The sequence below is a fragment of the Oncorhynchus nerka genome, linkage group LG15 (genome assembly GCF_034236695.1).
Source record: "Oncorhynchus nerka isolate Pitt River linkage group LG15, Oner_Uvic_2.0, whole genome shotgun sequence".
Classification (NCBI taxonomy): Eukaryota; Metazoa; Chordata; class Actinopteri; order Salmoniformes; family Salmonidae; genus Oncorhynchus; species Oncorhynchus nerka.
This window is the reverse complement of record NC_088410.1, coordinates 82171938-82185026: the sequence shown is the minus strand read 5'-3', so window position 1 is coordinate 82185026 and position 13089 is coordinate 82171938. Positions and strand designations below refer to the sequence as shown.

The 13089-nt window shown below is 43.4% G+C and overlaps 1 protein-coding gene across 1 annotated transcript; it reads right to left on the bottom strand.

Moving 5' to 3' along the window:
* Positions 1-436: 436 nt before the first annotated feature.
* On the bottom strand, positions 437-3054 carry LOC115143405 (probable G-protein coupled receptor 173). Its single transcript, XM_029683804.2, has one exon. The coding sequence runs from the start codon at positions 2167-2169 to the stop codon at positions 1048-1050; it is 1122 nt and encodes a 373-aa protein (XP_029539664.1). The 5' UTR covers positions 2170-3054; the 3' UTR covers positions 437-1047.
* Positions 3055-13089: the final 10035 nt, after the last annotated feature.

Sequence of the window (13089 nt, the reverse complement as noted above, 5' to 3'; positions counted from 1 at the left end):
GTTAAAGTCGTATGAGAAGAATGGAGTGTGTAAGCAGAGGCAAACTGGACTCTTGCTGCACTGCTTTTTCAGAAGCACAAACTTTCTAAGGCCGGCTAAATTCTCGGGGACATGAATGATGGTAGCATTTTACATTACAGGGCAGAATAAAGTGGTAATAACATGGTAATAGTATGGTAACAAGTTAGGTGATCACAATGAAAACATGATCTGCCCAGATATCCCGATTTTAGTATAATTATATTATTGTTTCAGGGTAATACAACCCCCCACATGTTGTGCTATAGAGGAGGTAATGATACAACAAAATATGGTCAATTGTTCAGTTAGCGTTTGAGGATGAGTGGTAGAAAATAGGATGTGTCTATATTGTTATTGTATTGAAACACATAACGGATATTGTTCAGTTACCTGTATAACAGAATCAAATCAATACTAATCATTAATCTGTTGTTTATTTACTCAGAAGTACAAACATTGCAAACATCTCTCTGCAGCACTGATGCTTTGCTTCTTTTAGAGTTCCATTGTCCTTGTCCATAGAAAAAAACATGTCATTTGTCTTTTTTTACAGGGAATGTGCAAGGTATACATTTTTATCAACACATGTTATTCAAATCCAGGAAGAAAATGTATTTGCAAAAGACTGTAAAAGTTCGTTTTTGTCACCTTCTCCACACAAATAATTATATGAAGATTTTATGAAAGCTACAACATATTTGATTTTAAAAAGTTCAGAATAAAGAAATAAACAGCTTTAGAGAATGTACAGAATTGTCTTATGCTCTTGTAACTGAATTGCCATAGACCTACATTACTCAAATAATATCCCAATGAGATTCTTCAAATATGCAACATTATTAGTAGGCCTATTCGAAATACAGATTGGCAACATTTTGCACTTTCTGTAAGTGCAAATCACAAAATATGGCCAGCCTGTGTGGGAAAATTGGACAAGCATAGCAACAGAGTAATATCACCCAAGGCTTCAAAACCAACATGACAGTTCTGTTATTTTTCCCTTGTCTAAAACAACAGTAGAACCTATCAGATGATACAGTATGGCTCCATAGACATAGGCGTCTGTGTGCTGAGACAACATGGGAAACTGGCTCTGAGGCGCGATCTCAGCTCCTTGTTGAATATGAAACAAATAATGGGATTCGCCCCCGCCTGAACGAACGTCATCCACACGGCTGCCGTCAGGTAGACCTGTGGAATTGTGCCTCCTTTGACAAACACTCGAATGTAGCAAGTAACAATGTACGGGGCCCAGAGGATAAGAAACGCCAGGGTTATCATGTAATACATTTTCCCTATGCGTTTCTCCATTTTAAATTCATCCAAGACAAGCAGCCTTCTGTTTCCATTATGCGAAGTTTGTCTGATTCCCACCAATGTTGGTGGGGTGGGACCACGTCCAAATCCTGCTATCCAATTGGCGGCTGCCTGCCCAGTTGCACCTGGCCCGTGAAAGGTCCAGTTTTGGCTTATTGCTGGGACAAGCTGAGCGGGTTTCATCTTCCGATGGTCGTACACGAAACACACCATTTTGATGTAAACAACGTGCGTTGTTCCCACGATGACAGCCAGCATCAACATGAAACCCAGGGTGTCATTCGCTTTCACATATCGGTGCTCAAAAATGCATTGTTCCTCTTCATGGATGAATTTGTAGGTGCCAACGTCAAATACAGGGGGGAAAGCCATAGCGACAGAGAGGGTCCAGACCATGCAAATCACTGCCACACATGTCCACAATGTCATTCGTTTGGAATAAAACCTGTGGTGTGCAATCGCGATGTATCTGGTTACACTGACGCAGAAGAGCATGAACGCTACATGAAAACAAAAAAGGACCGAGAGGAACGCGATAATTTTGCAACGTATAATGCTGTACGTCCAGCTGGAACGGTTGTTGATTGATATCATCACAAACGGTAAACACACGGCAGACCGTATTACATCTGCCAAGCACAGATCAAGTAGAAAATAATACGGAGCCTTGTGAAGGGAGATGTCTTTCAGCACTAGCAGGGATAACGCCGCATTCCCGAAAAGGCTGATGCAAATGACCAGACCGAGCGAGGCCAGTTTCACCGCAGAGGCGGTGATGGCATAATTATGTAGCGTGGGACTGCTTTCCCCAAACTCGCTTGAATTTGCCATCTATGTAACCAAGCTATTGTCAAAGGCGCGTGTAATTCTATATCCCCACATCAAGTGGTCGTGCTTTCCCCGGTCGAAGTAGGCCTATCAATGATTGATAAAAATTGGCCAGCAAGAAATTAACATGATGCACGATTATGTTACACTACCTCACGGTGAACAGCATCTAGGTTTTAACCGTTTTAGAATATCATTCATTATTCTCCTGGATTTGAAGCATTGCCTGATTTCAGAAGCGACTGAGATCCATCGAAATGTATTTTCTTGTTATCCTTCATCTCACAAGTTTCCGTTTTGAATATGAAATAGGCTACACCCATGTTCGTAGTTCCATTTTCTACTGATAGCAAACATATTGCTCTGAAACATGCCGTCTTTGCACACACCATCTTAAATGGATCCGTTTAACTGCCCGACATTTCAAGAAGACTTCCACCATTTCCACTGATGCTGAGGTTCTCGTTCGTCTTGAGGAATAAATAAACATACATCGGAGGACAGGCCGTCATCATCTCTTCAGCACGCAATTAACAGGGTTGGGCAGACTATAGCCAAACCACTGTTCAGTCCACTCAATCGAAGGCATGGCATACGAATACATCCAGCAATACAAAGTAATGCATGCCTATAAACTACAACCGCTGGTTCGCATTTGAGGAAAAGCCTACACTTTACGTTTTCAAACGAGGTTGAATCGATTATGATAAGGTGGAAAGACACTGAACAGCACCGGCTAATGTCGAGATAGATTAAATGTAGGCTCATCCACGTCCTCGGATGAGAAACAGTTGTCCGATCTCCTGTGCGCTACATTAGTCTGCGGCGCTACATGGAAACATTCAATAATTAGATCCTGTCTAGAAAGGCTTGTCAAATTCAATCGTTTCCGAGTGCTCAGTTCCTTTTACACTGAGGCAGCTTTAAAGGCACAGTCATGTGTTTACAACCAACCTGACCTAAAATCCTCTAATTTGAAATATAAGTAATTGAGTCAATGCATAGACATACAGGTCATACAGGACAGCTGCATTATGAAGAATGCCTATATAAAGGGTTTATTTTCCGGTTTCTACTGTTTTAGTCTTATATTTTCAAATTAAATCCCATTTTGACTTGTCAATATGCAGGGTAGGCTTACACAATTTTGCCAACATGATTGGTTGGCACCACCAAGTATGCTAGGCCTATTACACTATATCCCCACGATTATTTTTAACCGACCATAATATGACAATTTAATAGTTATAAGACAGAAGCCCACATATTACTATCACCAATTATATGTGATGTGTTAGATAAATATCTATCTTATTTAACAAACTGTATGCACATACTGTAATATGGCACGATATAGGATATTTGACTCCATTAAACATTAGCATGTCAATGGAGTTGATAACACAAATATGGCAGCTGTGATTCACTAGTGCCATCTGCAGCCTACTTGTGTGTGTGTGTGAGAGAGAGAGAGAGAGAGAGAGAGAGAGAGAGAGAGCAGAGAGAGAGAGAGAGAAGCAGAGAGAAAGTGGAGAGAGAGAGAGAGGGAGGTCCATTAAAGGTCAATTTCCTTTAGCTCATAATTTGAAGGAAAATAGCCCTCTATCCTAAAAACCTAGATACAAAAGACTGAATAAGTCATGATCAATAAAAATATAGGCAATAACTTGGTGAATGGCAGGTGACTCTGGATCACAGGGAGAATAAGACATCAAATGTATGAGCTATGCCCAGGAAGTAGTGTTTAGTCTTGCCTAATATGTTGGCCTGCTGGTGCTCATTTGATTTAATGTGATGTACATTGTCTGTCTGTGGATTTTGTACACTAGGGGAACTCTCACGTGGGGTTTTAGGTCACTGGTCACATGTACAGGTATGTAGCCCATAGACCATATATAGTATATACAGTGCCTTCGGAATGTATTCGAACCCCTCCACATTTTGCTACATTACAGCCTTATTCTAAAATTGATGAAATAGTTGTTTTCCTCATCAATCTACACACAATGACAATGGAAAAGCAGTTTTATTTTTTTATTTTTTTTACAAATATATAATAAACATACCAAAACAAAAAATATCACATTTACATACAGTGGTGGAAAAAGTACCCAATTGTCATACTTCAGTAAAAGTAAAGATACCATAATAAAAAATGACTCAAGTAAATGTGAAAGTCAACAAGTAAAATACTACTTGAGTAAAAGTTTTAAAGTATTTGTTTTTTAAATATACTTAAGTATGAAAAGTAAAGGTAATTGTTAAAATATACTTAAGTATCAATATTAAAAGTAAAAATAATTTCACATTCATTATATTAAGTAAACCAGACGGCACACTTTTCTGTTTTATTTATTTACGGACAGCCAGGGGCTCACTCCAACACTCAGACATCATTTACAAACGAAGCATTTGTGTTTAGTGAGTCTGCCAGATAAGAGGCAGTTGGGATGACCAGGGATGTTCTCTTAATAATTGCTTGAATTGGAATTTTCCTTGTCCTGTCCTGCTAAGGATTCAAAATGTAACTAATACTTTTGGGTGTCGGGGAAAATGTATGGGATAAAAAGTACAATATATTCTTTAGGAATGTAATGGAGTAAAAGTAGAAGTTGTCAAAAATATAAATATAAATTGTAAAACAAAGTACAGATACCCCAAAAAACTAGTAGAAAGAGGAGGAAGGGAAGCGCTACTAAGGTACACAATAGTACATTTTGGTAGATAGAAGGTGCTCTTTGGTAAAAGGGGTAAATTGGTCATCAAAAAGAAAGGAGGACCAAGGCACTCAGTGCCGCAAAGTATTTTTACTTAAATACTTTACACCACTGTACAGTACCAGTCAAAAGTTTGGACACACCTACTCATTCAAGGGTTTTTCTTTAATTGGACTATTTTCTACATAGTAGAATAATAGTGAAGACATCAAAACAATGAAATAACACATATGGAATCATGTAGTAACCAAAGAAGTGTTAAATGTATTTTAGATTCTTCAAGGTAGCCACTTTTGTGTTGATGACAGCTTTGCACACACTTGGCATTCTCTCAACCAACTTCACCTGGAATGCTTTTCCAACAGTGCTGAAGGAGTTCCCACATATGCTGAGCTCTTGTTGGCGGCTTTTCCTTCACTCTGCGGTCCAACTCATCCAAAAACATCTCACTTGGGTTGAGGTCGGGTGATTGTGGAGGCCAGGTCATCTGATGCAGCACTCCATCACTCTCATTGGTCAAATAGCCCTATCACAGCCTGGAGGTGTGTTGGGTCATTGCCCTGTTGAAAAACAAATGATAGTCCCACTAAGCGCAAACCAGATGGGATGGCGTATCGCTACAGAATGCTTTGGTAGCCATGCTGGTTAAGTGTGCCTTGAATTCTAAATAAATCACAGACATTGTCACCAGCAAAGCACCCCCACACCATCACCTCTCCTCCTCCATGCTTCACGGTCGGAACCACACATGCGGAGATAATCCGTTCACCTACTAAGCTGTTCTGGCCATAATATGGACTTGGTATTTTACCAAACAGGGCTTTCTTCTGTATACCACCTGCATTTTAAAGTGTATTTGCCCATATAAGGTCTGTTATGACCGAGTATACTTTTTTAAAGTATACTCGGTCATCAGTGGGGTAATTGGTATTTCTGAAAAGAAATACAAAAACTTTGGGAGCCTTGCCATTCTGAAGAGGATCATTGTACCTGTAAGATTTATGGAAAATTGTTCAATTTAATTAGATCGGCTTTCATATTGTTAGTAATGGAATAAAGCTATCTTTATGCATTTGTTGTTTGTTGTCACTTATTAAGCTTCCTATGTATTCAATATTTTTTGTGGTCCACTTAAAGGATTGCTTTAGATCTTAAGTTAATATTTAAATTTTTCCTATTGCCATTATTATTTTTTTCCACATTCATTTTATATCCTGAGATTTTAGAGTATTCTACAAATATGTTTTACCAAAGGTAATCTCTGACCTCTTTCAACTGTCTTGTGCTTGTCTCCACCCCATCAGGTGTCTCCCATTTGTCTCCATTGTAATGATGTGCGCTGAGAGCTGGGAAGCAAGTTCACAGAGTGAGTATTTTAATAAATAAACGCAACATAATCCAAAACAAGAAACACGAACAACGCACAGACATGAAACTGAAACAGAAATAATGACGCCTGGGGAAGGAACCAAGGGGAGTGACATACAGTGGGGCAAAAAAAGTATTTAGTCAGCCACCAATTGTGCAACTTCTCCCACTTAAAAAGATGAGAGAGGCCTGTAATTTTCATCATAGGTACACTTCAACTATGACAGACAAAATGAGGGAAAAAAATCCAGAAAATCACATTGTAGGATTTTTCATGAATTTATTTGCAAATTATGGTGGAAAATAAGTATTTGGTCACCTACAAACAAGCAACATTTCTGGCTCTCACAGACCTGTAACTTATTCTTTAAGAGGCTCCTCTGTCCTCCACTCGTTACCTGTATTAATGGCACCTGTTTGAACTTGTTATCGGTATAAAAGACACCTGTCCACAACCTCAAACAGTCACACTCCAAACTCCACTATGGTCAAGACCAAAGAGCTGTCAAAGGACACCAGAAACAAAATTGTAGACCTGCACCAGGCTGGGAAGACTGAATCTGCAATAGGTAAGCAGCTTGGTTTGAAGAAATCAACTGTGGGAGTAATTATTAGGAAATGGAAGACATACAAGACCACTGATAATCTCCCTCGATCTGGGGCTCCACGCAAGATCTCACCCCGTGGGGTCAAAATGATCACAAAAACGGTGAGCAAAAATCCCAGAACCACACGGGGGGACCTAGTGAATGACCTGCAGAGAGCTGGGACCAAAGTAACAAAGCCTACAATCAGTAACACACTATGCCGCTGGGGACTCAAATCCTGCAGTGCCAGACGTGTCCCCCTGCTTAAGCCAGTACATGTCCAGGCCCGTCTGAAGTTTGCTAGAGAGCATTTAGATGATCCAGAAGAAGATTGGGAGAGTGTCATATGGTCAGATGAAACCAAAATATAACTTTTTGGTAAAAACTCAACTCGTCGTGTTTGGAGGACAAAGAATGCTGAGTTGTATCCAAAGAACACCATACCTACTGTGATGCATTGGGGTGGAAACATCATGCTTTGGGGCTGTTTTTCTGTAAAGGGACCAGGACGACTGATCCATGTAAAGGAAAGAATGAATGGGGCCATGTATCGTGAGATTTGAGTGAAAACCTCCTTCCATCAGCAAGGGCATTGAAGATGAAACGTGGCTGGGTCTTTCAGCATGACAATGATCCCAAACACACCGCCCGGGCAACGAAGGAGTGGCTTCGTAAGAAGCATTTCAAGGTCCTGGAGTGGCCTAGCCAATCTCCAGATCTCAACCCCATAGAAAATCTTTGGAGGGAGTTGAAAGTCCGTGTTGCCCAGCAACAGCCCCAAAACATCACTGCTCTAGAGGAGATCTGCATTGAGGAATGGGCCAAAACACCAGCAACAGTGTGTGAAAACCTTGTGAAGACTTACAGAAAACGTTTGACCTCTGTCATTGCCAACAAAGGGTATATAACAAAGTATTGAGATAAACTTTTGTTATTGACCAAATACTTATTTTCCACCATAATTTGCAAATTAATTTAATTAAAAATCCTACAATGTGATTTTCTGTATGTTTTTTCTAATTTTGTCTGTCATAGTTGACGTGTACCTATGATGAAAATTACAGGCCTCTCCTCTTTTTAAGTGGGAGAACTTGCACAATTGGTGGCTGACTAAATACTTTTTTGCCCCACTGTATATTGGGCAAGTAATCAAGGAGGTGATGGAATCCAGGTGAGTGTCATATTGTGCTAATATACGTAACGATGGTGACAGGTGTGCGCCTTAACGAGCAGGCTGGTGACCTAGAGGCCGGAGAGGGAGCACCCGTGACACCAATTACATTTTTTACATTTAAGTCATTTAGCAGACGCTCTTATCCAGAGCGACTTACAAATTGGTGCATTCACCTTATGACATCCAGTGGAACAGTAGTGCATCTAAATCTTTTAAGGGGGGTGAGAGGGATTACTTTATCCTATCCTAGGTATTCCTTAAAGAGGTGGGGTTTCAGGTGTCTCCGGAAGGTGGTGATTGACTCCGCTGTCCTGGCGTCGTGAGGGAGTTTGTTCCACCATTGGGGGGCCAGAGCAGCGAACAGTTTTGACTGGGCTGAGCGGGAACTGTACTTCCTCAGTGGTAGGGAGGCGAGCAGGCCAGAGGTGGATGAACGCAGTGCCCTTGTTTGGGTGTAGGGCCTGATCAGAGCCTGGGGGTACTGAGGTGCCGTTCCCCTCACAGCTCCGTAGGCAAGCACCATGGTCTTGTAGCGGATGCGAGCTTCAACTGGAAGCCAGTGGAGAGAGCGGAGGAGCGGGGTGACGTGAGAGAACGTGGGAAGGTTGAACACCAGACGGGCTGCGGCGTTCTGGATGAGTTGTAGGGGTTTAATGGCACAGGCAGGGAGCCCAGCCAACAGCGAGTTGCAGTAATCCAGACGGGAGATGACAAGTGCCTGGATTAGGACCTGCGCCGCTTCCTGTGTGAGGCAGGGTCGTACTCTGCGGATGTTGTAGAGCATGAACCTACAGGAACGGGCCACCGCCTTGATGTTAGTTGAGAACGACAGGGTGTTGTCCAGGATCACGCCAAGGTTCTTAGCGCTCTGGGAGGAGGACACAATGGAGTTGTCAACCGTGATGGCGAGATCATGGAACGGGCAGTCCTTCCCGGGAGGAAGAGCAGCTCCGTCTTGCCGAGGTTCAGCTTGAGGTGGTGATCCGTCATCCACACTGATATGTCTGCCAGACATGCAGAGATGCGATTCGCCACCTGGTCATCAGAAGGGGAAAGGAGAAGATTAATTGTGTGTCGTCTGCATAGCAATGATAGGAGAGACCATGTGAGGTTATGACAGAGCCAAGTGACTTGGTGTATAGCGAGAATAGGAGAGGGCCTAGAACAGAGCCCTGGGGGACACCAGTGGTGAGAGCACGTGGTGTGGAGACGGATTCTCGCCACGCCACCTGGTAGGAGCGACCTGTCAGGTAGGACGCAATCCAAGCGTGGGCCGCGCCGGAGATGCCCAACTCGGAGAGGGTGGAGAGGAGGATCTGATGGTTCACAGTATCGAAGGCAGCCGATAGGTCTAGAAGGATGAGAGCAGAGGAGAGAGAGTTAGCTTTAGCAGTGCGGAGCGCCTCCGTGATACAGAGAAGAGCAGTCTCAGTTGAATGACTAGTCTTGAAACCTGACTGATTTGGATCAAGAAGGTCATTCTGAGAGAGATAGCGGGAGAGCTGGCCAAGGACGGCACGTTCAAGAGTTTTGGAGAGAAAAGAAAGAAGGGATACTGGTCTGTAGTTGTTGACATCGGAGGGATCGAGTGTAGGTTTTTTCAGAAGGGGTGCAACTCTCGCTCTCTTGAAGACGGAAGGGACGTAGCCAGCGGTCAGGGATGAGTTGATGAGCGAGGTGAGGTAAGGGAGAAGGTCTCCGGAAGTGGTCTGGAGAAGAGAGGAGGGGATAGGGTCAAGCGGGCAGGTTGTTGGGCGGCCGGCCGTCACAAGACGTGAGATTTCATCTGGAGAGAGAGGGGAGACTTAGTCTCTCTTAGTCTTAGACTTAATGTCGTTTGACTTAGCAAACGAGGATCGGATGTCGTCGACCTTCTTTTCAAAATGGTTGACGAAGTCATCTGCAGAGAGGGAGGGGGGGGGAGGAGGATTCAGGAGGGAGGAGAAGGTGGCAAAGAGCTTCCTAGGGTTAGAGGCAGATGCTTGGAATTTAGAGTGGTAGAAAGTGGCTTTAGCAGCAGAGAGAGAAGAGGAAAATGTAGAGAGGAGGGAGTGAAAGGATGCCAGGTCCGCAGGGAGGCGAGTTTTCCTCCATTTCCGCTCGGCTGCCCGGAGCCCTGTTCTGGCAAAAGGTAAGTCAAGTTATTATCTCCTGTGTATTTATACCTGCATTTTCTGTTTGTCTGTTGCCAGTTTGTCTTATCCCATCAAGTCCTACCAGCGTGTTCCCGTATTTCCTCTGCTCTAGTTTTTGTTTTCCCCAGTCTACGCAGTTCTGACATTTCTGCCTGTCCTAACACTGATCCTGCCTAACAACCTGTACCTGCCTGACGCTGATTTGGATTACGACTCTTTGCCTGCCTTGACTTACCTTTTGCCTTCTTCGTTCCCCTCGGACTGCTCGAAGATAGAGAATTTGATAACACTGACGCCCGGGAGGGAACTCACCTGGGCTACAGTGGTGTGGGTGCAACAGTCCACCGTTTGCCTCAATCTGGAGGAGTTCATGGTGGTCGAGGTATGTAAAGTGTTTGATTCTCCATTGTCCGGGAGAGAGGCTGCTCGTAGGATGCTCCAACTACGCCAGGACTCCTGTAGTGTGGCAGACCACGTGGTGGATTATAACACGTTGGCGGCTGAGAGTGCCTGGAACCCAGAAGCCCTGTTCGACACGTTCCTTCACCGGTTATCGAAGGTGATTGAAGATGAGCTTGCAGCCCGGGAGCTGCCCACGGAGCTCGACACCCTCATAGCCTCGACCATCCAGATCAATGAGCGGCTACGGGAATGTAGGAGGGAGAGGGAGTCTGTTCCCTGTCGGCCTCGCTCGACCTCAATTTCTACCTCGCTTCCGAGGAATCCCGGAAATCCCCAAAGTCTACATTTCCAAGTGGATCATTGTCACCCGAGTTCTCTCGTAAATCACAGAGGGCTCTCGACTTGCCTCCTCCGGAGCCCATGCAACTGGGCAAGGCTAGATTGTCTCCTGCTGAGTGCTTACACAGACTAAATACCAAGAGCTATCTGTATTGTGGAACTACGGGGCATTTCTTATCTACCTGCCCATTAAAAGACCAGGCTGATTAGTAGGTATGGGGATGGGCCTGGCTAACCGGATGTTTGTAAAGGATTCTGCCCATGCTCCGGTTCTGGAATGGGCACATTCTTTGAGGCTCACCAGTCATTCTGGCTCCCGTAAGACCTTGGCTTTCGTCCGACAACGTTTTTGATGGCCCACCATGGTTCCTGACGGCTCTGCATTCATGCACTGTGTGTGCGCAGAACAAGACTCTGCGGCATGCTCTGGCTGGCCTCCTTCAACCACTCCCTGTTCCTCACCTCCCCTGGTCCCATATATTATCGGTCTTCATCACAGGTCTCCCTCCGTCAGATGGCAACACCACCATCCTTACAGTGGTGGATAGCCGCCCATTTGATCCCCCTTCCTAAGTTTCCCTCAGCTAAGTAGACGGCTTCCGGTCAACATGGTCTCCGATCGCGGTCCTCAGTTCTCATCCTGGTTCTGGAAGGCGTTCTGTTCCCTCATTGGATTGTCGGCCAGCCTGTTCTCTAGTTTTCATCCCCAGTCTAACTGCCAGTCGGAGCAAGCCAATCAGGATCTGGAGACAACACATATGAAACTGTTGAGCGTGAAAAACCCAGCAGTGCAGCAGTTCTTGACACACTCAAACCGGTGCGCCTGACCCCTACTACCATACCCTGTTCAAAGGCACTTCAATCTTTTGTCTTAGCCATTCATCCTCTAAATGGCACACTTGCACAATACATGTCTCAATTGTCTCAAGGCTTAAAAATACTTCTTTAACCTGTCTCCTCTTTTTCTACACTGATTGAAGTGGATTTAACAAGTGACATCAATAAGGGATCACATATTAATATTAATATTTCAACCGGACAATAGCATATTCAATAGAAAGGAAAAAGGACAAAGGGCGCTCACACAGCCACGCTCGCAAACCAGCACTGCATGCTTCCTCAGTCCCCTAACAGGAAGGTCTCATTCTTCTTCATTTTTCAGAAAACAAGCCTGAAACCATGTCTAAAGACTGTTGACATCTAGTGGAAGCCATAGGAATTGCAATCTGGGTCCTATTAGATACTCAATAAGCATTCAATTGAAAACCCCCCACATCAAAGAAATACCACTTCCTGGATGGATTTTCCTCAGGTTTTCGCCTTCCATATCAGTTCTGTTATACTCACAGACATTATTTTTAACAGTTTTGGAGACTTTAGTGTTTTCTATCCAAATCTACCAATTATATGCATATGCTAGCTTCTGGGCCTGAGTACCAGGCAGTTCACTTTGGGCACGTCATTCATCCGAATTTACGAATACTGCCCCGTCACTAAAAACATACATCTAGAAACATGTTCTCATCGCTGTCACGAGAATGGGAACGCAGACCTAATGCGTTAGTAAACCTGCTATAATCACGTAGTACAGTGTATAGCAAGCAGTTTGGTATTTGGTATTTTATTAGGAGCCCTATTAGCTGTTGCAAAAGCAGCACCTACTCTTTCAGGGGTCCACACAAAATATTAAACATGACATAATACAGAACATTAACAGACAACAGCTCAAGGACAGAACTACATTATTTTTTTTTATATATATTTTTTAATCAAATCAAATCAAATCACATTTTATTTGTCACATACACATGGTTAGCAGATGTTAGTGCGAGTGTAGCGAAATGCTTGTGCTTCTAGTTCCGACAATGCAGTAATAACCAACAAGTAATCTAGCTAACAATTCCAAAACTACTACCTTATAGACACAAGTGTAAGGGGATAAAGAATATGTACATAAAGATATATGAATGAGTGATGGTACAGAGCGGCATAGGCAAGATACAGTAGATGGTATTGAGTGCAGTATATACATATGAGATGAGTATGTAAACAAAGTGGCATAGCTAAATATGTAGGCACATGAAGCTTACATATTAATACATGCAAACTATCTAGGTCAAATAGGGGAGAGGTGTTGTGAGGTGTTGCTTCATCTGTTTTTTGAAACCAGGTTTGCTGTTCATTTGAGCAATATGAGATGG

Bases quoted from the DNA above. Each gene is read 5' to 3' on its own strand.
- LOC115143405 (XM_029683804.2), bottom strand. From the start codon at position 2,169: ATGGCAAATTCAAGCGAGTTTGGGGAAAGCAGTCCCACGCTACATAAT.